This window comes from Lissotriton helveticus, chromosome 10 (assembly GCF_964261635.1).
Source record: "Lissotriton helveticus chromosome 10, aLisHel1.1, whole genome shotgun sequence".
Classification (NCBI taxonomy): domain Eukaryota; kingdom Metazoa; phylum Chordata; class Amphibia; order Caudata; family Salamandridae; genus Lissotriton; species Lissotriton helveticus.
The window spans coordinates 1,117,889,600-1,117,907,417 of NC_136071.1; the positions used below are offsets into that span (position 1 = coordinate 1,117,889,600).

Below are 17,818 nucleotides of genomic sequence, written 5' to 3' on the forward strand. Positions count from 1 at the left end.
CCCTGACAAAAATTGTGATTATTCTTTGAAGTGGGTTCTCACTCCCTTCACAAATAATCACATTACTTACAGGGATGAAAAAGACTACAGAAGTGTTAAACTAGGAACTGGTGTAACAACCGCAACAATGTAACTATTTGTAATGATCGCAGAAAGATCTGTCATAATGTTCTAAGCTACTGCAGAAATCGTGCCTTTCTAGGTGAAGCACTCATCTTGAGCTAAATATTCCATCAAATAGTTTGAAAAAACTGATAGCTTATTTGTTTTAAAGTAGAGTAAAATTGCAGCCTTCTAGCATATCTCTGAAAGTCTATGAAACAAGGAAGATCTTAAAAATTGTTCCTGGTGTAGATTGTGTTACAGTGGTATATGCTTCGGCTAAATTATGCTCTACCTTTACAGTGGACTACAGAAAGGGGATTGAGTGTTTTTTATGAGATCATGTCAATCATTGCAACATATTGTGAAAAGTATATTTTTGTGGAGGGGCATTTGCATTTTACATCCTAAAATCTTGGAAGAAATTTAGATTTGAAGGCTGCATATAAAATACACAAGTTAATATCAGCTTTGCAAACAATGTGTACGCAATCAATAAAACGGTATTATATTTTGTGGGTGAAAAGTACAACTCTAAATGATATTGCACAAATTTACATTTGCACGACATTACATTTGTATTAAAGCACATTAACTAGTATTTTCTATTCTTTTATTTGAGGGTTCAACACCTCCTATGACTGTTTTTAAAGGTAATAAAAGGCCGTACCAGAAGGACTGTGTACTCATAATCAACCATGACACCGGAGAATATGTTCTGGAAAAGCTAAGTAGCAGCATACAAGTAAAGAAAACCAGGTAAACACGCTGCCTTGTAGAAAACCTTACGTACATTTCCCATTACTGTTGCTATATATTGTTTGTTATCTGCAAAAAGCCTGTTGTGTATTTGAACTGTGGTGATGGGATCAGGAATAGATCTGCCCTTGCCAAGCTTTCCTCAGGTCATAGCAGACACAGAACACTTAGAAAGGGTAACAGTGGCAGCTTCGATATTTCAGAAAGTGAAATATACACATTTATAATGTTCTTGAATAAAGTATGAATAAACCCGGAGCAGGCACACTTCCACTGACATATTTCCTACTCAATTCTGAGACACATTTTAGAAATATTTTCGAATGTAAAGTTTTATGAACGGTATTCATAACTAAAACGCAGTGCTATAGAACAAAAGTTGGTTTTGGATGTGGCAAAAAGTTGTTACTCAGTTAAGATAAGCGAGTAGTAGTAGTTGACAGCTGTGATTCACACATAACAACAGTGACAGCAAGAACAGCAGAAGCCACACTCACTACACTATTTAAACAGCAGCATAGTAGTCATAATTTTAATAGGTTGCCATACGCTCTACAGAATAGCTTAATATGTAAGAAAGGTAGAGTTTAAGGAAAACAGCGCTTCACTCTTGCCGCAATATTGCCTGTGATTGAAGGCTACAAAATAATGGCCTGATACCATACTGCCAGAGAAATCACAGTTGAACTGAACATTGAGATTTTGCTGGAGCTATTTGAACTCATGGAAAATGAGGCTGATGGAAAGAGCTGGCACACATTACAATGGCTGTTACAAAGTTCCTGAATTTCTATCTTTTATGTTATGGTGAACCTTGCTAATATATCTGTCTCCGCATGTATAGTGCCATAAATAATACCATTAAAAACACACCAAGGTAGGTATGTCCTTTTTTCACCGGGAAATATTATTAGAAGAATAAAAGCATATTGGCTCAAAACTATGGGAACTTCTTCCTTGAAGCCGTTTTGGAATTCCATAAACCCAGAAAAAAGCAAACAACCTCCAACAATCTGATTCAGCGAGTCAAAGACTTCCATAGATCACTTTTGTTTTAAATCATGACTTTTGCATTTGGAGCATTGGAAATAATCTTAAATGGTCTAATGTCCAGATGTTCCCAATTAGATGTCTCCCTTCATCTCCCCCTCCACTTCATGTGCCCAGATTGAGAGATATGCAAATCTCATTGGCTGCGCCACCATCAGTTTTGAACTCAGAGTTCACAACCTAAAAGCAGGAAGATTCCACCTGGAGCTGCATCTAGCCTTTGATACACATGTCTGCATTTGTGTGCGGCCCAAACGCAAGTCTCATTTATACTTCCAAAAAAAGTAATGTCTTCCACCAATTTAATGTACAGAATTGCATGACTTCCTCTCTAAAAACTAAATGATGCTTGATTATGGACATTATGTTTGCTGTGTTTTTTTGCATTTAATGCATTATAGATTCAAGGAGTAGCCATAGAATGAACAGCAGCCACATCCTTTATACCATCAGAATAATTGTGGAGTCGGAAAAACTGCATGTGCCTGTTCCTGAATTTGGAAGGAAATTAAAACACCTTTGTAGTAATGGATGTACAAAGGCATAGTTTAATCCTTCATCCTTGTCAAGCAAGAGCTCCTGCTCGGCATATGGGAAGCACCTGTGTGTTGAGAAGGCTATGTTATGAAATTGTTTTGGGCAGTTGTTACTCAGTAGGGGTGTCCTGGAGCTTAAAGAGTCAGAGAAAAAGAGCGGCTAGCTAGGTGATGCTTAAGGAGACAGACGACAAACACCTTACAAAATGGTACCAAAAAAACTAGGTTTTATTGCTTCCCTAAAACATAAATGATTGGCAATCAATCAAATCTTTGAAAGAGAGTTCCCACAGTTGTTGAATACCTCAGTTGAACTTTAAATGTGCAAGAGATGTTGTCGTAGAGAGCCGTTATCTATGCTATACTGGGCATTGTTAATTAATTAATTATGCATTGAAACAAGTACAGTGCCTTAAACACAACATGTATGACTATTGGGAGTCAGTATAGCAGCTTAAGGTAGTTGGAAATAGAGAATCTTATTGGCATTCCCACAATAAGGCACGCACAGCATTATGAGTGAGTAGACGATGCTGTAAGAGATAACATGTAGCAGTCGTCTGAACAAGATAGAAAAAGTACCTGCAGCATCACTGCTGAGCTGGTTGACGCCTGTAATAGAGTGCGGTTCTCAGAGAGAACCTGAAGAAGCGAAACAAGTAGCTCTTAGTTTTTTAACTTGAATGCTGAAAGAGAGGCTAGCATCAAGGATAATACCAAGATTGTGAGCAAATGAATTAGTAGTAGGCAGACTGTCCAAGTCAGTGGGCCGCCTTGCAGAGGTCCACGTGAACTGGGAGGCGCCAAATAGAATGATCACTGTCTTCTATCAATTACATTTAAGTGAAATTGAGCTCATCCAGGAATACCAAACTCTTATTTTGAACCTCCTCAATGTTTTGTGTGATAAATACCACAATTATCTCATCATCATAAGACACAAAAGAAGAAACGTAATGTTGACTCTTGCGAGAGGGTGAATATAGATATTGAAAAGGAATGGACGCAAGGAGGAAATGTTACATTGCCAGCACCCTCTTAAATGGAAACTAGTGCACAGATATTATCGATTGTTTTTGTTTCAGCAAAAAAAGTGGATAGAGCTTTACAGAGATCCAAGGAGGGAGGAATTGTGGAAGTGTGTATTTCAGCTGTTGAGAGTTTGTGAGTGGAGTAATTAGCAACTAATCACAAGTCTATACAAGTGGATTTCACTTTTCTAATAAGGCTTTACAATATATATATAACAAGGAAGCATGACTTCCGAAACGCGTTGATGTATATCGTCAAGACATAATAAACTGAGTGTTTTTAAACCCCTACCGTGGAGTGCCGGATGATTGTCCATTACGTCTTTGGATGTTCTTATATTCGAGATATATATATAGCACCCATAAATATTGATATATTTTGCGAATAGCTCATTCTCCAGATTTTAAATTTTTTGCAGGGCTATTTGGATATGACTAGCTCTACAGTGTACCAAGCACGGGTGGATTTTTGTGATGAGGATGCCAGTGTTTTGAGAGGTGCAATGGCTTCCATAGAGTGCTTCATTTATAGATGGAAGGCTTTAATGAGCTGGCTGGGATCTGAATGAGAGATTAAGAGATTGTACTAATGAATATGGAAGATGCGCTATTCCTCATGAGAACATGTCGCAGCGATGAAAGTGTAACTCTAAACCAGGATCTGATTTGTGAACAGAAGGTTGAGAGTTAGAAAGCCAGGTTCATATAGAAGGGTCTCCAGAATGGTCTAGCCAAGGTAGTGTGAATGCTGTAAGACAAGTGAGAACTGAAGTAAAAGAAAAGAGTATAGAGTAGATATTCAGCTAAGTGGGTTGGTACATTGACCGGGATGTTGAGGTCAAGGATCGACAGGGAATCACAAATGTTTGAGGATTCAGGTCTTGTGGAGTAATCCTGCCACATGTTAAGGTCCCCACAGATGATAACGGATGGCATATGTGAGGAAAAACCAAGAAAGAAGCAAGACAAGTATCAAAATTAAGGGTGGGATAAGGGCATCATTACAGAAGAGCATCAAAGAATATTGTAGAATTGTCTGCTTCAATTTTACATAGAAAACTCTCAGCATTGGTAAATGTGTCTGTGTACGTTGCTGGAATCTGGACAGACAAATGATAAATAATGGCTACGTCATCATTAAGCAAGCAGAGGTGGTCCTTCCTAAGTATAAATTGGCCCAGCGGAATAGCACAAACAAGGTCAGGACCAGGAGAGGCCTTTAGCCAGGATAAGCCTCTACATGTCCATTTCTGTTGGAAAGAGTCCAGATCCTGCCTGCAGGACAGTTCTCTGTAGCAACAGTTCAGTTCCGGGATGGATTGCAGCAAAGTCTAGAATGGTTTCCACTGGGCGGTAATTTATTGTTTTTGTCATATTAGGGTAATATAGCTAAATACTGTTATTATTTATAACTGCTATAATTACCATAACGTAGATCTTATTTCGAAGATTATTTTTTCAGTGTTTGAAATATTTTTAGACACAAGGTCAGATACCGACTTAAAGGTCTCACTACCCACACCTTCTCCCTCTTTTCAAAAGCTTATATTAAATCTTAGTTCCCATCGGTCCTCACCGGTCAATGCTTCATTTTATAGATAGGCAGCCTCACAAAAGTATTATGCATTTTGCAGTCAACTGTTAAGCACTTGTCTAGAGGGAGATAAAATGTGCTTGTAAAAAGTGTTCATGAATGTAAAGATACCTGGACAAGTCAAAAGCCAATTAACTTCGTATTATTTTGATTTCTAGAGCAGAAGGCAGCAGCAAGATACAGGCGCGAATAGAGCAACAGTCCACTCGACCCACACCACCATCCTCCCAGCTGAAAGCACCTTCAAAGCAGCCTGTTGGGCCGAAAACATCCCCCATGAAAGATAATCCTTCACCAGAACCCCAGCTGGATGACATAAAAAGAGGTAACGCTATGTTACTGGCAGCAGCTATACCACTGATATGGTCTATTATCTTTATGACCATTTAGAACGTGGGATGCACCCCAGACATATGGTTTGTGAAAACCAGAATCTGATCCTGTAGAGTTGGTGTGCTGCAAGTGGTGGCTGATTGTATGTGTAGGTGGTAAGGTGGCTCATTTGTGATGTAAATGTTGTATGTTTATCAAAAGGAGGGAGGGTGATCAATAGATCAACGGACACTAGTTACCACTTTTAAGAGTGGAAGGTCCAGTTACAGCATGTGTCCGTGATTAGTATTCAACAAAGGAGGTACTGAACTGTTCCTACAACAAGTGGGAAGTTAAAGAAAGGACTAGGAAAAGGCTGGCCTGACCGGAGGTGTAAATATAACACCTGTGGGCATCCATTTTGTTGGATGTATTTGCCTCACACACCCCGAAGGATGTCATGCTTCATCATCGGCGGTTGCTCCTCGTCGGGGGGGCGGTGCAATCCCCGACGGGCACACCTCAAAGAGGGGCACTTTAGCGGAGATCTTTTGTATCCAACTGCCCTATGGTGAAGTGTGGGTGTGTGGGCGGGAAGACAAGTGAGCCTGGTGTGATAGTTAAAATGCAGCAAGGGGTGCCGGAAACTATTTTATTCTGGTGGTCCCCCTACTACAATTAAAATCGTGAAAACAAGCTCGCTTGGTGTCACCTCGTTAGGTAGAGTGACCCATGTCGAGCTAAGAAAAACAACAACTGGTCAACATGTTTCTCGCAATTGGGAAAATATCCTGCGATTCATCAGGACCTTAAAAAGTGAAAACTATAAAGTAAAGAAATTCAAAAACATGCCAGTGTCATGTATGTGGTGTGGGTATATTTTACCTCGGTGGAAAGTCCTATGCCTAAGGGTTAAGGGCTAAGAGCCACATGAGTGGTCGGCGGGTCAGTACATCGGGGTTAAGCCTTCAGATTTAGCTCAATCAGCCCGTGTCCGCGTGGGATCACCTACCCATCTCCGCCGAGCTCGGATAAATGTTGTATGCACATGTGCTCAAGTGAAAACTTGTTTGTGTGTGAGTGTGTGCAGTGTGCACACTCAGAGTCAATTCAGTGTAGCCATCCTCAGGTAGCAGCACACCCTATGCCTGGTTAGAATTTAGTGTGTGCTGTGTGTGGGTTAGTATTTGTGCCTTGTGGCCTTGGCTTTGTGAATTACTATTGTATTAGTGTTGCAGATCATAAAATTGCCTTTGGATCTCTGCTGATGTGTATATGTTTAGTGTGAGTTAAGTGTGTGGAAGTGATTGGTATAATATATTGTTAGTGACATAGAGCTGAACATTGTCATCAGTGTGACCATTCGCTCTGTGTTTGTTGTATAAACAATGCAAAGTTTGTTATGATGTGTAGTTTTATAAGAGTAGGGTTACAAAACACAACATTGCCCCTGTATGCCTTCAGCCTCCCGCCACTTGTTTGGTAAGACAATGCTTTTTAGGTCTGGCAGAAACAGCTCTAGCTGTGTGTTAGATGTAATGAAGTCATTAAATAATAATACACAAGTAGGGTCTTGCCTCGGTCTTCCTGAGCTATTGCTTTAACTAGCTGTCATTTAATGGTGTAACTCTCAGTAATACATTAAAAAGTATTGCTCTTAAACCAGCATATAGCAGTTCAGTGGACATACATTTGCATTTGGACGGCACACTTTATTCTATTTTACCATACATCACTCCCTACCCAACAACCTGACCTTCTGGGCTGCAGTGATTTGACCTAGAGCTGTTATACGAGTTCAGCGAGGACTGAAGAGCAGCCAGCGTCTGTTGCCTAGCCCTGGGCCACTGCCACACACATTCACACAGGCAGTCCACTCGTGAATGTCGGATATGAGGAAGAGGGACGAGAAATGACACGACTGCCCTAGAATCACTCTCCCAAGCCCCAATCACGCACTTATGTGGCATCTTGCCATTGGTGAGTCCTCAGTCAACTCATTTAATTTGTCCACTTTTAAGATCTATAAACTAAGGGTGGTTTCCACCCCCATCCCAACCAACAGGAGCTGCTGTTCAGTAAACCCTAAGCCAAAGGGTACTAACTTGTTCCAGGTTTTACCTACAGACTTAGTAAGTATATGGAGAGGAAATAACATAATGTGCAGTTTTACAGCCATGAATTTCACTTGATGCTCCTTGTAATGCAGTGAAATGTCTTAGACAGTGACATTTACAACTTTCATCTATAATTTCCTCAAAGCACTCAGTACACGTCTAAAAGCTTGACAGTCTGTGTCCACCGCACTTTCTGAATGCCCCGGCTCTGTTACTAATTCATATTTGCTTCTCATGTCTTTTCAACGTGAATTAACGCGTTGGACGATCCATGTCACATTTCTTTCCCACTCGAGACTCTGAAGTCTCCTTGTTTGAGGATTTCAGACGTTAAGCATTGTGACGTTTCCACCTATCACTTATTTGCTGCATTACTTGCTAAGTCTAGAAGGAATATTTAGCCAGATCTGTATTTTACATAAACTTAAAATTATTTATGATCCTGAGGAGGATAGAAGTAGTTATAGTTCCTGCAAAATTGCAGGTATTTCAAATGTAGTCAAATGTTTTACTCCAGCAGGAGCATCTTACACAAGGTGTTGTTCTAAGGACATTGTCAAGAAAAGGAAACCTAGTATGCAATGGTAAAACCTATATATTGGGCAGTATTTTCATAGAACTCATTTACAGTTGAAGGCAAAGAAAGATAATGTGATTTGCACATTATCAAGAATCGTGTTTCACTAACTAGCAAAGCGCATTAAGATTCTAAGGGCAGCGGTTTAGCCACTAAACCGAGTTTTCTCCCACATGTCTTACTGTTGCTTACTGAGATTTGTTTTGCTTGAGGCAAACCTTTTGGATGAGATGAAGTTCATCTACCTCTAATGGGCTCATGACTGGTGAATGTTGGGTCATCTGATCGCCCTGTACATTAACCCCTGTATGTGGTTTATACTCCTCTGTTGGTTCAAGTTGGGTACATCTGCCTATCAAGAAAGTGGTAGACCTTGCACTGAAAGATCCCCAGTATCAAGGGGATAGCAGGACTTTATTAACTAGTGACAGAGGAAATAGAGAATAGAGGGAGAAGGTGTTCATATTTACACAATCAAATACATTTTTTAACTTTTTTTAATTGTTATTACTTTGAATGTGAGTTTTTCTCTGAATGAGAAAAAAGTGTGGTAGGTGATGAAAAGCGTCTGGAAACCCTAACGTCTCAAAATAAATATTAGTTTGTTTCTAGACTCTAATCTGAGGGGAGAAGGCAACGTGTTAGTTGGGACTAAATGCATAGTGACAAACTGCATAGCAAAATGAGTACTGGCAAAACCAATAGGCCTGGCCATGGGAAACATACATTGTTTTTTAAAATGCTGGTTTACAGGGACATGTGATATGCCAAAAAAATGGCAGGAATATAAAAATAAAAGAGTGACCTTGCTTCCCAGGCATACCAGGCACTGAAGTGTACGGCTTTTATCAGGCGACGGTGCACGTTATCTGGTAAATTCAATCACTGACAGTGCAATACAGCCTATGGATGAAGTGGGCAGCCCCATTGCCCCCTTTTGTGTGTGTGGTGAGCAGACGCAAAACATGAATGACACTTGAACAGACCAATGAATGAAGAGAGCTTACACAAAACCCCTGTATGTATGTATTTTTGTTTTGACGTTTTTGGAAAACAGGATTCTGGGAAGACAGCTAAAGCTGCCTGCTATACCTAAAAGATGAGTGCAGAGAGTGCAATAAAATTTTTCATGCAGTAAGCCAATGAGGTGTGAACTGGCATGTACATATATTATTAACCAGAATGAAAGCTAACCACAACCCTGTGCCTGAAATCCTGCACACGTCGGTTTGTCACGTTTCATTAAACTTTTCCTACATTCCAAAAGTGGCATTTTTCATTAAATTGTTCCGCAGGGAATGCACCTTTTTGCCTTTCATCGCAGTGCCACTGCAACAACCATTTACAGCACAGTAATTGAATAGCAACGAATAAGAAGAACCCCCACCAAGTACTTCCTAACATGGTCAATCTGTTAGCTGATCTAGTCCTGCACCGATTGAGCACATTGTTTCTTTATATAATGCAGATCTTCTAGCAACTATGAAAAACGCTTCTTTTATTTGTCAAGGAAGTGTAGTAGTTTTCTCCTGAGGCACTACTACTACTACTACTACTACAAGAACTAGTGTGCAGCGTTTCTTAGGCACGCTGTCATCATAAAAACAAACACGCGGCAGAAGTTATAGAACAGTGAATCAAAAAAATATAGACAGCAGGCTGTCTTTGGTTATTTGCATAGCTGTGAATAAATACTTTTGTAATCCTTTTCATAATGTGGGCACCCATGTCATGACGCAGCAAGGCACCAAAGAAAGTTATTGCGGAATGAATATGGGTTATGTTTTGGTAATTATTCTTTGTAAATATCTAAATTTAAGATTAAGATGTTTTATACTGCGGAAACTAGTATTATATAATTATACCACAAGCTAACATATAGCTTCCATTATAAAAAAGACTTGTTATTGTATATATTGCCTTTAAACAGGATAACTTATGTAGTTTCAAACCTTTTTGTTTTAAACCATCAGTTTACATCTTATAAGAATTATTAAACCTTCATAGAGCATTTTAACAATACTTTACAGGCTGCATTTTAAAATATAAGCACAATATAGGAAAACCTAAAGACAGGTAGACCTAATTTGAGGAATACAAGGAACACTTTAAGGGACATAGACATGGAACCCACAACATACTGTTCTGACAACAGATTACACAATTGGAAAACTATTCTATTTGTGGATTAAAGCTCTCTGAATACTGCTTTTAAGCCTCACAATACTTTGTTTCTAAATTTTGATTCTGTAAACAGGTTTTTGGGTGTCACGTGATGTATTTTAGGGATGTTTTCTCTTTCTAAAACTTTTTTCCAGAAGAAATCTAGTTTTTCTCTCCTTAGGCCTGTTTTCTCTTCTGCCTTCGTTCACCATGCTGGTTCTGGTCAGCTTGATATGTCTAGTAGTGCTGATCCTGCACTTTGAATGTTCTGTCTTCCAGACAAGGCCGGACTGAGATCAGCAACCAGCCCTGGCAGGTTGCTTCTCCACTGGCCCTGGTAACGGGAGGAGAGGGGCTAGGCACTGCTCCCGCTTTTCTTACAGAGGGCCAATTTTGCAGCGCTGCTACAAAACCGTAAGAAAAGCGGCCCCCTGGGGCCACAAAACCGGTCCCCACCCCTCCAGCCCACCGGGGAAATGCCCGGTGCCCGCAACGGCCAGTCCGGCCCTGCTTCCAGACAACCTTTCTGTGAAACAGTGTGCTTGGGGCTAATACATATTGTGTTGGAGGCTAATGCAAAATAAGGGAAACAGCCTTGAGGCCACAAAGAGGTTCCCTGTTAGGCATCCCGAATTTTCTCTGGTGATTACTGTATGCCAGGCCTCCTAAAAATGTGTGAATGACCTTTCCCATTGTCCTTCCCAGGCTGAAGTTTTTGCTTACATCCTTGTGTGAGGTAGGCATGATTAACGCTCTAGTCAACATCAATTTTTTGAGGATTTCTCCTGTGTCACACTCTGCATTGTGTCTCATTTTCACTTCTGTCTTGCGGTAGAAGGCGTGGAACTCAAGGACTACATCTGTGATCACTTCGATGTTAACTGCACCATTTGAGACATTCAATGCTTAGGCTCAGACCTCCACTGAAATTGACAGCTGAGGGTGCTGGTCCTTGCAGTACATCCACTGGAACCACAATACAAACATTCTCAGCACAGAAAGGCCCGGTTTTGCTCCTCAACAAATGCTAAATGCAAACAGCTTCAACTAAATGAGGTTCAGTTACACTTTCAAATGCCTCAGATTGACATTTTCTGTTGTTTGTCTGTGGGCACGTAAAGAAGATTTCAGACAAGAGTAGAAGTTCTCAAGGCAGAGCTTTTCCTTTAATAATGCATCTAAAAGATCTATCCTACTCATACAAAGATGCTTCACCGGTCATCTCTACATTTTGGGCTCTCCCTTTGCTGACAGTTTTAGTTTTACAACGCTCTTTCAAAATTCAAGGGCTTTATTTCAAGGCTGTGACGTTTAGTGCAGCACCTTACCAAGAGACCTCATTATGGCACTTAACGTTTCAGATCCCTGCATGCTCTGGGCCCTGGTCTCTTAAAGTGAATAGAAAACCTTTGTGACCCGTTCATCCATCTACAAAGGAACATTGCAAAACGGAAGGAACAAATACAGAATTTCTGACTTCAGACCCCTGTTTTGCACCAGGACTCTGTTTCAGAGACTCCAATTGTCTCTGCAGTGAAAAACATAAAAACGTGGCAGCTTCTTCTTCAGCTGCTCCTCCAGAAAGGTGAGTGAGTCATCCTATAGATTGCATAGGAAGGAATATGTTTTCTACTGACCTCAGGATTGGCTTGTCTCTCCCCTCTGATAGGAAGGCATGACAAGCCATGTGGGAATCATTAGAAAACATAGCTGAATATTTCCTGGGCACCTTCAGCCAAATTTCAATAAGGTGGTTCATGAGGGAAGTTTAAGTTCCACTCAATTAAGCTCAGTCAAGGATGCTGCAGATTTATTTCCAGCAGATTCCGTAGTAGCTCGACTGTAGGACGATCATGCTGGCTTTCTCTTACAAACCAAAAGCCAGACGTATGACTTAGCATTCATATCTGGAGTCTTTCTGTTTGAATCACATAACGATGACGAGCTGGCCATGATGAAGCCTCTGGATATTACTGAGAATTTCACTGTCATTTTAAATTACCCAGGATCTGGCATACATGGTAAATCTGTCATCAGATAGAATAGGTACAAGACACACACTGTCTGGACCAAACCGAGAGCACTGCAGTGATTATCTTAATCAAACTGATTACACAATTTTTTTTCAAAATGGATTAAACTTCTGCATATAAATGAACACAAATGCAAATAATCATTTGTTTTTCAACAATGTAAATGTTGTTATTTCGATCGTCATAGATTATTCCATCAAATAATTACTTACTTGTATGATGTAGAATTAAGTCATTACTTCATGACTCTCCTTAAGCACACATCGCTAATTCATGAAAATACATAACATAACATCAGATTTGTTAACACAGACACATGGTTAACGACGATTGATGGTTGTTGGCCCGATGCATTTCGGGACATCTGGTCCCTTCCTCAGGGGCCACTGTAAATGAAACAATAAGAGAACCATTCAATGCAAATACATACTCTGTAGTCCCAATATTATACATAATCATTTTAGAATGTTGCTGTACATAGCCAATTAAAACAATCAAGACATTCAAGCTCACAAGAAAAGCTCAATGTAATTGATACCTAACTCTCTACAGTCTCCTAAAACTGCAGAGAGCGGCTATAACGTAAACCAGCAGTCTGTTAAATGTGCTGAATTCAAAACACGTCATAATGACAAAACATCCTCACGAGTTCTGCATGATCAGTGAAAATAAGTTCAAAGTTGTAATGGTAAATCTGCCATGAGCAGAATTACCACAAACAAACTACTTCCAGCTTATCAACAGTAATTCAGCCAGCTTTATATATTCCTGTGGTAATTCTGTTAATGACAGATTTATAGGGAAAATCCATTCTTTTACCATTGACGCCACCAACAAGTCAGGCGCAGAACCAGAGATGGATGGTTAGAGCATCGCAAGATATTCCACATCCACTTTTTAGTAGTCTTTCCAGCTTTGCAAACAACAACAGAACCAAAATCAGAAATCTCTTTCAGAAGATGAAAGACCAGAATTGAGGAAGCGGAGGATCCCATCCCTTTGCAGGTGCATGAAATACTGCAGTAATAAAAAAAACGATTTGCACCACCTCCTCCCTCTCACAAGCGCGTAAGTGAGAGGAGACATTTCAAACCATCTTTAGCAGTGGCAGGTATCATTTGAGACCATTTGAGTACTCAGTTTTGTACAAAATGGAAACACGTGTGTGAGAATGCTTAGCCCAAAATTTCCATCTGCCAAGGTGCTTTACTATTTGCCAGCTGATCCAGAAAGGTGCAGGCCCTCTAGGACAAAGAAACAATGATGAGGTTCTACAGCGTCACATTAGTAATATCACTCTGAGAATGGTTGCACATCCACTTTGCACTTTAAAACAGCAAACTATTTAGCCTGAAAGGAAATATCCAGGATATTTGCGCTTTGTCAGATCCATATTTTCCACAATTGAGAGGAGCCTAGAACTGATGAATATCCATGCAGTCTGGCACAGCGCAGCATACCTTGAACGCGAATGCCTGCGCAGAAGAGTCTCCTGGCTTTGCCCCTGGACTGTAATGTTTTAATTAAGTATACAATACATTCCTGAGGAGTGCAAGAGATCCTCTAGAGAGCATATCTGTTCCAGAGGAGACCAAGAAATGTTCTAGAGGATATGGCTATTCCTGAAGATAATAAGAGACCTTCTAGCTGGTATGCCTATCCCTGAAAGGAACATGAGACCTTCTGGGGTGTACAGCTACTCCCTGGAGGACAAGATACCTTCTAGAGTGTATGGCTATTCCTGAGGAGAGCAAGAGCCCTTCTGAAAAGAGAGACTGAGGGTTCGAGTAAAAAACGTTCTGCATTTGGTGTCTATTAAAGAATCTACATCCAAGGTTATTCTCAGAAGAGACGTTATTGTTTTAGTTTTGTCATTTAGCTAAACTAGGCAATCACTTTTTTTCTGTAAAAGTGCATTCATATTCAGCATTCTTTCTTCACTATCCCTGCCATCTAAACATTTTCCTCCCTGGGAGTTTTATTATAGTTCTTTCAAAGGTGATGAATCTCTCTTTGAACTATTGCCGAACTTCAGCACATATCCTGGAAGTTGCTATCACATCAGCCAGGAGAGGGGTGAGAAACAGCAACTGTGTTCTCATTGACTTTATAGTATGCCACAACAAGCACATCGCTGACCACCCCTTTCTCTTTCCTTCTCTTCCTTCAACTAAATTTGGTTTAAGAAAGCTCTCAAAGTCTTATTATCCGTTGAGTGATGGGAGTCCACCCAGACTGGTATTTCTTTTGGCTTGGGTGTCTACTGCCTCCATGACAAGGCTATAACACTATAAACAGTTACGGCTAGCTGATTTAATTAGTGGGTCAAAGGCCCTTTTACTTGAACCTCATTGGGCAGATTACCTACTGGTTCTCACTGGTAAATATTTGTAGTACATAATGACTTGCCAACCTCATTCCCCAATTAAATGTGAAGTGTAACTGAGAGTTGGGTAGCTGCGCCGAATCTTTCTTGGCTATATGTGGTCAATAGTGGTAGCCAGTGGTGCTGCATCCCCTTCTTCAGTATTGCTTTTGTGCAACTCATCAGATTTGCCCTGCTTTTTGGCTTTTGGAGAAAGAAGAAGCAACAGGCTATTCAGGATCTGCTGGATCTGGATCAAACCAGTTCCTGCAGGTCAGTCAATCACTTAGCAAGCGGAACAGCTGAACAAAGGAACAGCAGACAGCAGGACCAAGAATGCACACCTCCTACAGAGAAGATGGGCTGCCTGCTCAATCCCTCCATTGCTAATAAAAGGAGCTTGGAAGCAAACAGCAAACTGAAAGGGACTTTTCACCTGACATCGGTTGCCTTGACTCTGTGACCCACTAAAAGCAAAATACACTCAGAGTGGATGTCTGTTTGGGGCAAACTTTAAATGTGACTGACAGATTTGTACCAACTGCCACAGGACTGAATATAAGCTGAGTCCTGCAGCATACCGTGTGTTGCACATAGCTCTAAATGCCCTTGTACAGAAGTAATACTACCAAATGCTGAATTCTTGGCTATCTCCCTTCTAGGTGTTTAGGGTTACATCACGAGCACAGATGAAGAAGCTCTGCTGCGGATGCTGCTATTGAAGGTGACAAGGACTTGTATTACTTTGCATTTAGAGGACCTGATCTGTTCTGCCAGAGATGGAATTCGGCATTCACAAACATGCATTTAGGAAGTCAGAGAAGCCTGCCCAGGTCCAGGCACACCTGCATAGTCTCCCATTAGTTTCACAAAAAATATTGTGCCATTGCATGATAACCAAGGAGCACTGGTGTCCATATGAGAAGCTGCATGCCTGCATCCTGCACTGCAGCTATTACTTAATCATTCAATCAATCAATACATTTGTAAAGCGCGCTACTCACCCGTGAGGGTCTCAAGGCGCTGGGGGTTGGGGGGGAGGGGCTGCTACTAATGAACAGCCAGGTCTTGAGTAGCCTCCTGAAGGTTAGTAGGTCTTCGGTTTGCCGTAGTAGGATGGGGAGGGTGTTCCAGGACTTGGCGGCGAGGTAGGAGAATGATCTGCCGCCGGTGGTCGCTCTCCTGATGCGGGGGACGGTGTCGATTTTCTGTAGCTGTCAGAATACTTATCAGCCCATCTGGCCCATTTCATCTGAAGTAAAGAACCACTTCCATGCTTAAGGTACATTCTTGATGGTGAGATATGTAAGGCGGCCACATGGTGGTCAATCCAAACATTCACCAGATATAACTTATGTGATTCTGATGCTGGAGGGTATTTGTAAAATGGCTAGTATATTTTTGCCTTTCTCAATTTTAAAGTTCCTTTTTTTCCCTACTTTCTTTTTGGGCGATAAATTGATAATGTTATCCATTGCTTCTACCACCTTATTACTAGCAGTAACTGTATAACTACTGATTAAGAAGCACCAGTTCAGTTCACTAGCTGATTTTTGCCAGATTAATTATTGGCTGTTCGGTGATGACTGCAGCCATACTATGCCTATCTTGGCCTTCTCGCAATTGCCAACTTCACCAGAGCAGGAAAAGGACATATAGTGCCATGCTGTTATTCCACACATCACCACATTATCCACTTCACTTGGCAATTAAAATCAGCAATGTAGCTTTCTCAGCATTATGAGGAACAAATGTAGCATGCCCACTTCTGTGTGATAAAGCATGACGTCTCCACCTTTCATCACTCACCAGCAGCACTGTTCATGTCCCTCTCACAGGTAGTTGCAGATAGGGCTCAGAACACTTATGCCTTTTAAAGTCTACAGATGGTTAGTGCTTCCAATTTGAATAGCGCATTCAATGCAAAGGTGCACTCTTAGGTCAATTCACTTGTTGGCACTTTTCAAAAGATGACGCTCTATGAGATCAGATACACTGCACCAGTATTTATTTAGAAACAGAAGTAAACATATTCATGTGGGAGGGCAGCAGAACAGCTACTGGCACCACAATCTGTCTCTCCTTCCTGCATTTATCCATTCACTGTAGCATCATCATCTTGTCACCAAACGACAAATGTTTAACTTTGTAGTGAAGATGGAGATTTTTGGAAAGTCTATTTGAAAGAGATGGTTCTGCAGTTTCCAAGGCTGTTTTAATTCCCTCAGCCCCCCTCCTCATCCCATGGTGATGCATTGGAAATCACTCATTAGCTCTGTAAAATTGTATATATATAATCTACTACTGTTATACTGGCATTGGGTGAAGTGAATAGTCTTTCAACTCAACATCAGGTTCAATAAGCACAATGAACAAAGAGCCTATTCTGTGTTATATTTTGCCATTATATGTAATTTGACAATTGTTTGCCGTCTGTAACCACCTACAGTGTTGCACTTTGAGGCGTGAATAGCTTGCTGTGCAACTATCTGTCTCTGCAGACTGCACTACCCAGTCACTAATCAAATGGTTGCTATTTTACACTTGTATGGGATCAAATTATTGCATTTAACAATGAGAGCAGCTTATCTTTCTCGTTCTCATAGCTCACATTTGGATGAAAACACAGTTTTAATCATGAATATGTCCTTGCATTTCAGAGCTGAGGGCAGAGGTGGACATCATCGAACAGATGAGTAGCAGTGGCTCTTCAGCCTCAGGGTCCCCACCAGTGAGTGATGACGAGAACTCGAGCAGTGCGGGAGAAGAGGATACCCATACCTCACCTTCTCAGCGTCCACCCTACCGAGGTCAGCACAGCAGCCGTGCTCCTGCTTCCAACGGAACCGGACGGCAGCAAGAAAGCAATCAGCTGATTAATACTCTCAGTGAGTATTGCAAGATAGCCTCTCTTCTTTATATAATAACTGTATTTAATTTACCTTTTTTTCTAGTACAGGTAGACAAAGGGGGGCCTGCAACATTTTACTGAGTGATAATAAATCAATCACTTTTTACAAGTTAGTCTACCCTGACAATGAAGAGTTGAGCGTGGGGCAAAAGGGGTATAGATTTCAGTTTTTTTTATTTAAAGGAAGGAACCCCTTTAAAGGTCAATAGATAGTCGAAGTGTATTGGATTTAGTGAAAAAGCCTTTTTACTGCTTTGGAGCAGATAAA

The 17,818-nt window shown here is 40.8% G+C and overlaps 1 protein-coding gene across 1 annotated transcript in view; it reads left to right on the forward strand.

Moving 5' to 3' along the window:
- EAF1 (ELL associated factor 1) overlaps positions 1–17,818 on the forward strand; it is a 70,569-nt gene that overhangs the window by 34,905 nt on the left and 17,846 nt on the right. The window contains exons 3-5 of the mRNA XM_078663895.1: positions 725–861; positions 5,231–5,397; positions 17,300–17,527. Coding sequence (XP_078520021.1) covers positions 725–861; positions 5,231–5,397; positions 17,300–17,527 — 532 coding nt within the window. The remainder of the gene's footprint in view (positions 1–724; positions 862–5,230; positions 5,398–17,299; positions 17,528–17,818) is intronic.